The sequence below is a fragment of the Mytilus californianus genome, unplaced genomic scaffold (genome assembly GCF_021869535.1).
Source record: "Mytilus californianus isolate M0D057914Y unplaced genomic scaffold, xbMytCali1.0.p SCAF_4, whole genome shotgun sequence".
NCBI lineage: Eukaryota > Metazoa > Mollusca > Bivalvia > Mytilida > Mytilidae > Mytilus > Mytilus californianus.
Genome location: NW_026262690.1, coordinates 5,387,644 through 5,400,147, shown reverse-complemented (window position 1 = coordinate 5,400,147; position 12,504 = coordinate 5,387,644). Strand labels below are relative to the sequence as shown.

General features: G+C 30.2%; 1 protein-coding gene across 15 annotated transcripts in view; it reads left to right on the top strand.

Annotated features, from left to right (window-relative positions):
* Positions 1-12,504, top strand: part of LOC127737328 (inositol 1,4,5-trisphosphate receptor type 3-like) — a 178,312-nt gene that overhangs the window by 118,609 nt on the left and 47,199 nt on the right. For all 15 annotated transcript variants that reach the window (XM_052247929.1, XM_052247920.1, XM_052247925.1 and 12 more), the window contains 8 exons: positions 3,154-3,232; positions 4,254-4,340; positions 4,689-4,793; positions 5,413-5,484; positions 6,098-6,227; positions 6,570-6,708; positions 10,694-10,846; positions 11,685-11,841. In XM_052247929.1, coding sequence (XP_052103889.1) covers positions 3,154-3,232; positions 4,254-4,340; positions 4,689-4,793; positions 5,413-5,484; positions 6,098-6,227; positions 6,570-6,708; positions 10,694-10,846; positions 11,685-11,841 — 922 coding nt within the window. The remainder of the gene's footprint in view (positions 1-3,153; positions 3,233-4,253; positions 4,341-4,688; positions 4,794-5,412; positions 5,485-6,097; positions 6,228-6,569; positions 6,709-10,693; positions 10,847-11,684; positions 11,842-12,504) is intronic.

Here is a 12,504-nt window from a genome sequence, read left to right as displayed (position 1 = left end):
ACTTGAAATTAGCTGAAAGAAATTGTCATGGTAATTTTTTATAATAAATGTTAAAAAACCAAGAATTTTATAGATTAATAGATAATAATTCAAATTTCAGTATTGTATAGAAGATGACTTTAAAGTCTAAGACTTCTTTTTTACTTCTTTAACCTCTTTTCCATTGGCATTTTTTACAATGTAATAGATAGTCATAGCTGTATATTTCCCAAATTAGTTTCTTATTTTTCATTTTTCAATTTTGATACTTATTGTTAACTTTAAACAAAGATATAATCTTTGTAATAATAATATATGAAATAACTTCGTTTTATGTGAATATATTATAAATCTACATAAAATTAATGTTCTCTTTTAAAAAAAATTATCAAATTAATATTCGTCTGGTTCAATTCAATTTGGAAAAATAATTTCTTTTGTTATATGGTCAAGACGTAGTAACTTTGTTATGTCCTTTAGATTATAATATGGTCTTGTTTTAGAAAAAATGTAAATTAAATCAGCAATTTAAGTAAGAAAAACAATTTTTTAAAGAAAGAAAAAAGTTGTCAGTAGTTATCAATGTTTACGAATTAAATAAAGACTGATTTTACAAGAAGGTTTCAAAATGTGTTAACACTTTGTAGAACTGAAAGTTTATTTTTAATGCAAGCTAAAATCTTCTACATAGGGTTTAAAAAAAATAATATTGATAAACTGACGACCTTGAATACTGCATGTTTGAAATGTGTAGTGTATTAATAGCTGCTTTTCCCAATTAGATGTTCAATGCCTGCTTACCCATCTGTATAATGATTGACTTTTATTTTACAGAGATCTCAGGTTTGTAGATTGCTTTGCTATATACTTGCATGTAGTTGTTCTGTACACACACATGTGTGTAATATGTTTCCTAATTGGTAATTCACTGTTTGCCGAATCTGTAAAAACAGCTGGGAAATTTCTCAACTTATGAATAACTATTGATATATGAAATGAATAGAATATGATATTTACTAGTAATACTAGTAAATGCCTTGGTCAGATAATATGTTGACATAGTGTACCCTATTAAATCATTGGGTCGGATAATATGATGACATAGTTTACCCTCTTAAATGCTTGAGTCAGATAATATTATGGCATAGTTTCAATCAGAAATACCTGGGTCAGATGATATGTAACATAGTTTACCATCAAATATACAATCAACAGCTACAAGCCACTTTTTAACTTCTATTTATTTGGAAATAAAACTCTCTATGTGCTGTAATTATTTTATCTTGTAAAAACTATGCTATAACTAATCAAGTTCTTACTAAACAGACAGATAGGAATAATTGAAATAAGAACCATTAAAAATTAAATATGAATATGATTGCTTTTAGCCTTATGTTTCATGGTGATGGTGTCACAGTGGTTTGAATTTATTGTAAACTCACGTTATTTCACCAAATTTTCTTGGTATGTTTTCATGTCTTATTCATTTTTTGTGGGTCTATGGAAGGTCCTTGATTTGTAGAAGTCATATAAAGTTGATTTAAACGTCATAGCTGATTGGGGTTTTTATTAGAGAAAAATCAGGGATTTAGTATGCTTTGAAATTTATTTTATTTTGTTTACAATTACAGTGATAGGGAAAAAGTATATGAATGGTAAAAGATAAATACAGATACAAGAATTTGCTTGCTTACACTAACAAAACTCGATATTCACTGAGACATATTGAATGGAAATATTAAAGAATATCTACCTACTTGAGTGCATGAAAATTTAATAGGATAACAGTTTTCAGTAATGTCCAATATAATTGCTTATGCTTTAGGCTGATACAATACAATCTAGCATAATGCCATTAAAACACTTAAGTACCTGGCCCTTGGAGTTTTTGTCACATAGGCTACTGTAGGTAAATAAAAGGACAGGTTTCTAAAGTTTGAACTTTTGGTATATAAAATATGTAAGATGAAGGAAACAACGACACGTTTATTGTAGAAAAACTCTTTTCACAAAATTATCGGGAAATTCAGTATTAAAATACCACTTTAATTTGCTGAAACTTGCATTCTACCCAAGATATAAATGTAATAGATACTGAGACTAAGAGAAATGGATAATTTTAAATGGATAAAATAGATTTTTTGGTGCGACAAATTTATATAATGTATATTATAGGAAGTTTGTTAAGTCTTTGAAATATATTTTACACAACGACCTTGAATCACCCTTTATTTTTCCCAAATATACCTTGCATGATTATTCTTTGTTTGGGTGTATGTAAATCCTGGATGCTTTATTACTTGGAGACATCTTGTTTAAACTGTTTGGTAATCCCAATCAATTCACCATTATTGAAAATTCCCTGGTTGTTGTGGAACCTAATATCTGATTTTTACTTAGTCTGAAAAAGATATTATACAACAGTGCTGTTAAACTCTAGACTGTAGAAATTAATTGGTTATAGACTAGTATGTTATTTATATATATATGCAAACATGACAAGCTTTTGTATAGAATCTAATCTGTCTTATAGAAAATTTTCGTGATAGTTTATTAAAGGTTACACAATTATTGAAAAGATTAAATTATGCAATATATCTGCAGTCATGTGTTTTTGACTTAGAGAGAAACCTCATGGAATAAGATAGCTCTTATTAAGATAATATAATTTTTTTATTAACGATAGGATTTAAGTATTTTTATTAAAGATAGGATTCTAATATTTTTATTTAAATTTAACTAAAACATAAGAGATTCAAAAGTAAAATTTAACTTTATTGAAATATTTCGTAAAAATATTGCAGAGATCTTTACATTGATTTATATGATTTCCCTTACATTTGTACCAGAAAAATTCTTCTGTGTAGCCTCATTCAAACATTTTAAGGTCAAACTTGATCCAAACATCCTTGAACTTACAAGGTCATTGTGCCAGTTTGACATTTTTCAAGCATCAGTGTGTATTCTTATGTATATTAATCAACCCTACCTTCATAAATATATTTAATTTATCACATTTATCTCAGCCGGGATATGAAAATGATCTTCAAGATTTTATATATTCTGTTTCACTTAGATAAGTAAAACTCGTATCAGGACTTGATATTTTCCAACCTATAACTATAATTTGAAGTTGATTACTGCCCCAAATTAATAACTTATATTCTTTTGTAGTGACACAGGAACAAGTGCCAATGAAGCTATCAATGGATCCATTCATTACCTTTTTGACAGCGTCATGCCTTTCTTACAGGTAAAACATAAAAACATGCAATATTTAAATTATATGTGGCAGGGTTTAACTGGGTTTTTTTTGGATCCATTCTCTCCATCTGTTATTTTTAATCATAAGAATATTAAAAGAGCACATAAAAGAACATACAAAAACTGTCAGTACTGCAAAAACACTTCATTCAACTGAAGCTTTAGCATTCAAGCATCTTAGTTACAAGCAAAGTATGAGACCATGCCCCTCTGTTCCATCTCAGACTCATTTTGTCTTGCCTCGATGAAGTCCCTTAAGCGAGACTTGCTGTTTCAGATGGTGGGGGTGGTGTCAACAATGTTTACTATTAGGTCAGTGTAAAGAGAACCACTAGTGGTAGGTCAAGGATATTAGGTTTGCAGTTGTCTTAGCATTGGCACACCTCATTTCCATGGAGATTATTTGGCACCAACCCCTCAGTCATTGTCTATTGACATTGAAACTTTGAAAGAAGTTTGGGATTAGGTGAATTAAAGATGAACCACGAATGGTTGGCCAATGATATTTGGTATGCGTTTGTATTAGCATTTGCAAGTCTCTTTTCCATAGGGATTTTAATTGCCCTGCCCTCAGTCATAGTTTATTGACTTTGAAACTTTTGAATAGTAAAACATGTTTAAGTTTGTGCTTAGGTAAGTTTATGGGGATACACTTATGATAAGTCAATGATATTTGGTATGCAGTTGTATTGAGCATGGGCAGTTCTCATTTCCATGGAGATTAGTTTCCCCTGCACATTCAGTCATGGTTCTTTAACTTTGATTATATGCACAGTTTACAAGTTAAAGTAATGCCATTTTATTTTCAACATTTACGTTATACTATCAAAATTACATATATACAAGACATATTTCTGTGTCAACAGTTAATTAGAAAGAATGTGAGGCATCATTCATACTGTCATATTTATCCATAATATTTATTTAGTACAATATTTTGTTCTCTCATTGACATTTTGGAGTTTTCCATTGAGGCTTAATTTTTTTTTCTTTTTATATTTGTTTCATAGATATTTTGTCGAAACTACTATCAGCCAGACCCTTCAGTATTCCCAGATGAACCACAGCATCTTGATGACCTTACTAGGAATTTCAAGGTAATTTGTTCATAAACAAGGAATAATCAAATCAATGAAAAGTTGGTCATTAATTCTTATTTTTGGATATGATAATTGAAATAAAAATATGAAATAATTCTCAAAGATTTAACAGTATTAGTAAAATAGGAAAAGACCATGCTGTAAATGTTAATTCATAAGAATATAATTTTTACTTGAAGGACTTCAGTCTTTGCTATTGTAGATTTTTATTGAATTGTGTTTCATCAAACAAAGTAATTTGGTATCAGGTCATCAAAGGATCAAAAATCAATTTAATGTGTGGTCTGTACTTTAGATATAATGCACCTTATAATTTAAGTAGCATTTAGGTTATCTTTTTTACAGGATTTTATGGAAGAAATAGCCCCATTGGTCAGTATAGAGAGACAGATGAAATCCATTGTAGCCTGTACCATGAGTCTGTTGTCAGCTTCTACATTACCAGTTGATGTGAGTTTACTTATTTTTATAGCTTTCACTTAAGACAAAGATTAACATTTGAAACAATTTGTAAGAAAAAATTAAAAAAATATTTTGTCTTAACTAGGTGAAAATTCATACTAAGAAATTCTTTAAAACCTACAAGTGTGGACTCAGATCAGTGTGGATAGTGATTGTTTTATTATTGTTTGTATTTTGACAGTGTTTTTCTGATCTATTTCTATGTTTCCCTCATAGAGCCCTATATCAAACTGTGTTCCACAGTGACAGCCATCTTGGATTTTTAGATAAGTAGCAAAAGCTCAAAATTAGCAAAGTGCAGGGTTACACTATAAACTTTTTGAACATATGATAGATTACTTGTTCTAAAGAGACAACCACTTGCCCAAATGTTGTACTTGTTAAAACCCACAACGAATTTTTACATAATTCAACCCATATGTTGATAATTGAGGATGTTAAAAAGGTTCTCTGATATTTTCAGCTTGTTATCAGATACTATGGCATACACTCAAGAGTAATACTTCCTACAATGAGGATTTCTTAACATTGGACAAACTTTATTACGACTGAACTATTACTCCATTTAAAACAACATCTACATTCTTTTTGACTATTTTATTGACAGGAAATGAGAGAATTTGAAGATAAATATGCTAAAGGTGTCCAAGGACAGGATGTGAAAAGTGATGCTAGAAGGGTAGGTAACTGGATAATGTATAATTTTCTAAAATCAGAGACCATTTATATTTACTTTGATATGGGTTGTCAACATTTATTCATATGCTAGACTGATTGATGAAAGAAGAAATCAGAATGATAAGTTATATATGTTAATTGATATGATTTGTCAGAATTAAAATAATATCTCAAATAAAGTGAAGCAAGCAACAATCAATCAACGGCTTCAATATATTGTGCATTCAGTACCTAATGGTATTGTGCATTAAGTACCTAATGGTATTGTGCATTAAGTACCTAATGGTATTGTGCATTAAGTACCTAATGGTATTGTGCATTGCTTGTTTCAATTTTAAATCTTAATGATTTTGGGGTTTCTCATTTTTAAATTTCTATGTCAAATCTATGTAAATTTGTTAGGAGCCGGTGTATGAATTTGTGAGCTTTATGCACATTTTTCATCATTTTATTTTTACAATAAATAGTTGTATGATGTTAAATTGATATTTCATGCTCAAGGCCAAACATGCAGCAAGTTTGAAGAACTTGATATACCTTCCTGTGCATATCTCTCTTTACATAAACCTTATATTATGTGCCATGTTTATTAGTTTGGTTTGTTATATTTTTAGTCTTATGAAGAATATTATCAATATGAAGAGGAAATAAACAGACAGTTGAATGTTTTTGCAGTCAATATGAAAACAGCATATGGAGGATTGAATACAGTACATGCTCAGATTGGGTATAATTCAGATGCAGGTTAGTCTGTAGAATGAATGTCATATAAAAAAGGCTGATTTTAAAAAATGCAATAAGATTATACTCATAAAAGAAAGTTTTAATGAGAACAATGGATCTTTTTCGTCTGTTGTTAAAGAAATTGTGCATAAAAAAATTCTGGATTTCCAAATGGGAGCTTCTCTAGGTAAGAGACAGGTAAATTTGAGAATTTTACATTGTCATTACCCAATCAGATTAATTGATACACAATAATTACATAAGAATATTAAGATGAACCATTCAGATTCCCCTGTCATCCATCTCCTTAAATTGTAAGCATTTTTGTTTTTTATTGCTTTAAGATTTATTGTAACATTACAGATTATTCTGAGCTGGGTGGTGATGAAGAATTACCATTAGGACAGGAGTTCCAAGATCACATCACATTTTTTATTGACACTGGACATAAAGATGCAAGAATGAGATATGCTCAAGCAGAAAAATTAGTCAAACAACTATCGTAAGTAGTTCTTTACTGATATGGTTGATAGTAAAATAATCTGGCTGTAGAGAGAATAGCATCATTGATTGAATCTATATTGGTTTTATCAGTAGATCAATGCTCATGAAGCATCATGTCAATAAATATAAGGATTTTCAGAAATAACTCTGATTTTTACAGGGAAAAAATCTAATTGATAAATTTATATAGTCAAGTTTGAACATTTTATAAATATCATATCATACCCTGGATTCATTTTTATTTGTGGGATAGCAATATTGGTGGGTCACAGCAAACCATGAATTCAAGAATTCAAGAACCATGAACATATAACAGTTTCCTGCTTGATGATTTACTGTGCTTTTACAAGAGTGTTTGTTGTTAAGTGCCTTAGACAAGTTTTGAGAAAACCATTGTTGAACAATATGAAAACCTTTTGAACGTAGTATTTAATTTTGTATTGAGAAAGGTGTATTATAATAGATCTGTTTTTGTTGTGGAATTCTAGTTCATTTTTTCATGTATGACAAGCATGACAACATAACACACTTTTTCGCAAATGGAACAAAAATGTAAATATTTACATTTATACATATCTTTCAACTTTCATTCAGGCATTTTGATAAACATTACATCACTGAAGTCACGCTGATGTTTACCAACAACAAAATACAATGTGTCACATGATTTCAAAATGACAGAAAATTGATAATGACTTTACAAAATGTAAGCTTGAAATTACAAATCCCGTATTTTGATTGGTTGATCTCTGAGTCTGAATACGATAATCGTGTTCGAAAATTTTATGACCTCAAGAACAAATAAATATTAGTAGCAGCAGTACTCACAAAAATTGAGAACAAGAAATTAAAAATCGTAGATTTTATGTGCAATGAAGACACAATAGATCTATATTTTATGAACATAGTTAAGTAGGTTTCTTTGAAATCTGAGTACTTTGTATTGTTTCAGTGTAAGACTAGATTCATTTTCTATCAAAATTTGTGTTTTCTTACAAAATTTTGTTTTGGCATAAAAAATAATTTGATCACTGACTGGTATCTTGAGATATATTGCTCTTAGAATTACAGATTTATTCTTGTTGATAGATTTAACATTTGTCAAGAGAGTCTTACTGTTTTCATTTTTTTGTATTAGTTTTCACAATATTGATAGGTGAGGTTCATAGTGTAAAATGTGTGATAACACTTAAAAGATTAAACAGACTATTCAAGTTTAAGAAAATGCAGTGAAAAAATACTGTTACACTTTTATTTGAGTGTATCTTTTCTTTGATCTTTGCTCTAAAGCATTCATTGCCACCCCATATTTTTCTTAAACTTGAATTGTGTATAAGATGTGTATTAGATGTGTATAAGATGTGTATTAGCTGTAACTTTCTAAGGTTGTAGGAATGATTACCTTCAACATCTCAAATATATTGTAGTGCTGGAAAAAAGAGAAGCGGGCATCGAAAGTAAATTTACCCAGTAGTTTAATTTGACTTTTTTTTTTAATTAATAACAGTAGCGACAGAGTTTAATTGTCTTGCAATAGAATATAAGATTAACACCAAATTCTTATTGATAAATTCTTTTTTATAAAATGCCTAGAACTTCCATTTTCAATTTCCACAGCATGTATTAGATTTTATGTTTAGCTAGATGTGGCACAGTTTGTTCATGTAAGATTTATTCTGTCTGCCATTTATTGTTGTTTTGTAGCACTTTTGTATCTTAAACTTTTCCAGTTTATGACAGGTTTTTCTCTTATTCAGGATTAAAGAAAAACCGGTCTTTTATTTCATATGTGTGACCTGTTTCCATGGACCTTCCATACAATTTTTAAAACTTTAAAGTCTAGTATTTGATTTTGGGGGTTTTCTGAAGCAAAACATATATATTTCCATACTTGAAAAATGGAGATTTAGGAGGGTGGGGGAGATGGTGCAAGGTATGATTTTGTAACCTCTGCTCACAGTTTTTGTTTCGCCTGTGACGAAAGTCACCGTATGCGAGACATTGGGATTACTATCAGGCAGCTGCAGCGTAAACTATTTGTATAAAGCTTTATATTTCAGAAGATAGAAGACCTGGATCCTTCATACCTTGTATGCAGATACCTTATGTTACGAAGTTTCCGTCTGTCATATGTCCACTGTCCTTGATCTCATTTTCATGGTTCAGCGACTGTTTGAAAAAAAATTATAATTCTTTTCGTCATGTGAATTTCTCACTTATTATGAGTACAAATGTGATAGGATTACTATATTTTGTATATGGGTTCTTTGCAATGTCTTCATGTTTGTCAGACAGGGTTCTCTTGACCTTGACCTCATTTCATGGATCAGTGATCAAGGTTAATATTACGTGATAAGGTCTGTTTTTCAGATACTATAAGTAGTAGGTCGACTATATGTGGTGTATGGAATTATTGTAAGGGGTACATGTCAGTCTGGCAGGTATGATCTGACCTTGACCTCATTTTCATGGTTCATTGGTCAATGTTAAGTTTTTGTGATTTGGTCTGTTTTTCAATTACCATAATCAAAAGGTCAACTATATTTTGTGTATGAAATAATTGTAAAGTGTACATTGACCTCATTGTCATGGATCTTTAAAGGTATTAATTTATGTGATACTTGTTGTCAAATCTTTATCTTTAAGACTTTCTAGTTATATATGTAATTGTTAAATGTATGTTGTATTTAAGTGATGAATTGATTAAGTGCGGTTTTTATATTTTCCATTATTTCTTCATTTTCAGCTATTCCGTAAGGTAAAAAATTGCAATTTCCCCCAGTTTTATAAATGTTGTGATTTTTCGTGATCACATTTATATAGAATTGATCATTTCACAGAACTTTGAAGGCTACATAAATTTTTATTGTCTACAAATATTTTTTGTTTAAAATGGGCATGCTTTTTACTTTTGAAGAATTTTCTTATTATTGTGTATAATTATCCTTATCATAGAAGTGAGTATTCTGCATGTTTTAATGTTATAATGAATATAATTTTAAAATTACAGTTTTATTGATGTATTCTGATACTATTTAATTAACATCATTTGCAAGTAACTTATAAAAAAAATGAATTAGTTGTCAGTATTTGACCAAAGATTTAAATAGGAAGAAATTTGAAACTGGAGGACATATTTACATCCAATAATATACATGATATAGCAAGATATAGGGAAATCCAACCCTCTTTACTATAAAGATCCTTGTTTGACATGTGTTTAATTTCTTGTAACATCAATATCATATCAGTAAAAATGTACAACTAAATGATTAAGTACTTATAAATTCTATGAACTTGAAGTTTGAAACGTGTTATTTATTTTTTAATTTATTTTGCATGGGTCGGATTATTCATTTTACATATGTCATCAAAAGTAATAAATAAATGAATGCATGAGAGGATTCTTATTAAACACTGCATGCTTTGACCTACTTATACATGAACACATTGTGGTACAGGAACACATTGATATGAAACAACAGAATGTGATTGGTTAATCAGGACACGTGTGATGCTATATACTCTACCATGGAACTTATGAGTATATTGACTATTTATTCAGGAACATACACAGAACAGACGACTTCTGGATGTGATGTGCTTAATAATTACATATTTATCCCAATATTTTCCCATTTTTATTTAGATCAGGAAGATGTGTTTTTATGATTCTGCATACTTCACTGAGCTTTGAGTTTGCTACACTTAAATAGCAGAGTATTTGGATACATGCAGATGTGTATTATATGATTTACTAACTTAGTAAACACTGTTGTTTTGATAAGATAAACTAATACTATCTATATTCTGATCTAATGTTTGTAAATCACCTTAAATTTCAAGTAAACAGGAGATAGAATGTTTTACTACATTCTTCTTGGGTTTGTTTTGATGATACATGTAAAATACATGAACTAAAGAAGCACAATACATAGATACATATATACACTTCATGTTTACATTTTTCTTCTCTCTGATAGAATTTCTGCTAAGAGGACACATCTGAATGAGAAGGAGAAACTGGAGCAGATAGATTTGGATGTTAAATGTCTTCAGTTACTGAGAGGTCTAATATATAATGAGATTGTCAAGTTACCTGATGATTGGGAATCTGAGGCTGCTAGTCACAGGGTGTAAGTACAGTTTCTGAGAGGTTTAATATATAATGAGATTGTCAAGTTACCTGAAGATTGGGAATCTGAGGCTGCTAGTCACAGGGTGTAAATACAGTTACTGAGAGGTCTAATATATAATTAGATTGTCAAGTTACCTGAGGATTGGGAATCTGAGGCTGCTAGTCACAGGGTGTAAGTACAGTTACTGAGAGGTCTAATATATAATTAGATTGTCAAGTTACCTGAGGATTGGGAATCTGAGGCTGCTAGTCACAGGGTGTAAGTACAGTTACTGAGAGGTCTAATATATAATTAGATTGTCAAGTTACCTGAGGATTGGGAATCTGAGACTGCTAGTCACAGGGTGTAAGTACAGTTACTGAGAGGTTTAATATATAATGAAATTGTCAAGTTACCAGAGGATTGGGAATCTGAGACTGCTAATCACAGGGTGTAAGAACTGAGCACATCTCGATAATAGGACTCAAAGGTTGTAAGATCTTTGAAATATTTATCTTTATATGTTATACTTCCTATTAGTCACAGGGTTTAAGAACTGAGGTAAACTTGCCTGCTCAGTGCTGTCTGAGTGAAAATTAGTAAAGATGTAAATTGAAAAAGTTAATTGGAAAACAAAATTTGGTTTACAAAGAAATTTTAGTTTTGTTAGACTTGTAATTTTTTTGTGATTGCATATAAAGTTTAAAAAGCCCTCAAACTGTTTTAAGACAAGTAACAGCTGTAGGAATATAAAGACATTTTTTTGTCTTGTAACTCGGACACACAAAACGATTGTAGAGTATGCATTATAGATATATATTATATAATCATCTTTTTATATATTTTTTACTTACAGACAACTTCATGCAGTCAGTGATGTCCAGGATGCATTGAATTCTTATGAAGTAGTGACCAGTGTCCTAGACCATCTGTCCAGACCTCAGGACAATGTGGTCAGGGAGGTTCTTGCATTCATGGCTACACTTCTCTTTAATGGAAATGAGTGTGTTCAGGTACTTACCTTAGTGTTAGAAATATCTTATATTATACTGGTTGGACTTTAGACATAAATTAAAAACAATGCTAAAGCCTTTTTATGTAAAGAACCCATGCTCTATAAGCAATCTGTATTGTAAAGGTTAAAAATTAGTTTGTATCCAATTCAACATATTTCCCCATAAACAAAAGTTTTTAGACACATGGCAATTATGAGCTTGACATATTGTCTAGAGACTTAATGATTGATGAAGACCATCAGTTTTGTCTTTTGTTGAAGACTGTAATTTTTTAAACTGAACTCTTTGTGTTCAGAGGTGTTCTTACTGGCGGAGGCTTATACACAGTAGAAGTGAATATAAAATGGCGTCGTTTTAAATCAGAACTGGACAGAAACACGTCTGATTTCAAATATTTTAACGGATTTCAAGATAAACGCTGTTTTCTATCGTCTTTCAGTTAATTACGATTTTGTTATGAAACTACGGTAAACGTTGCAAATTGTGATCGTATGATAAATTGATTAAAATTGAAATGCTGACTGACCGATTCTGTTAACAAATTAATTAATTTTGAGGATTGTTATGACCCATCAGATAAGCAGATTACATGTAACAACAAATTTTGACACCTGTTGTGACTGTGATTAGTGTAGGGTCATAAACTTGTCATAAATTTGT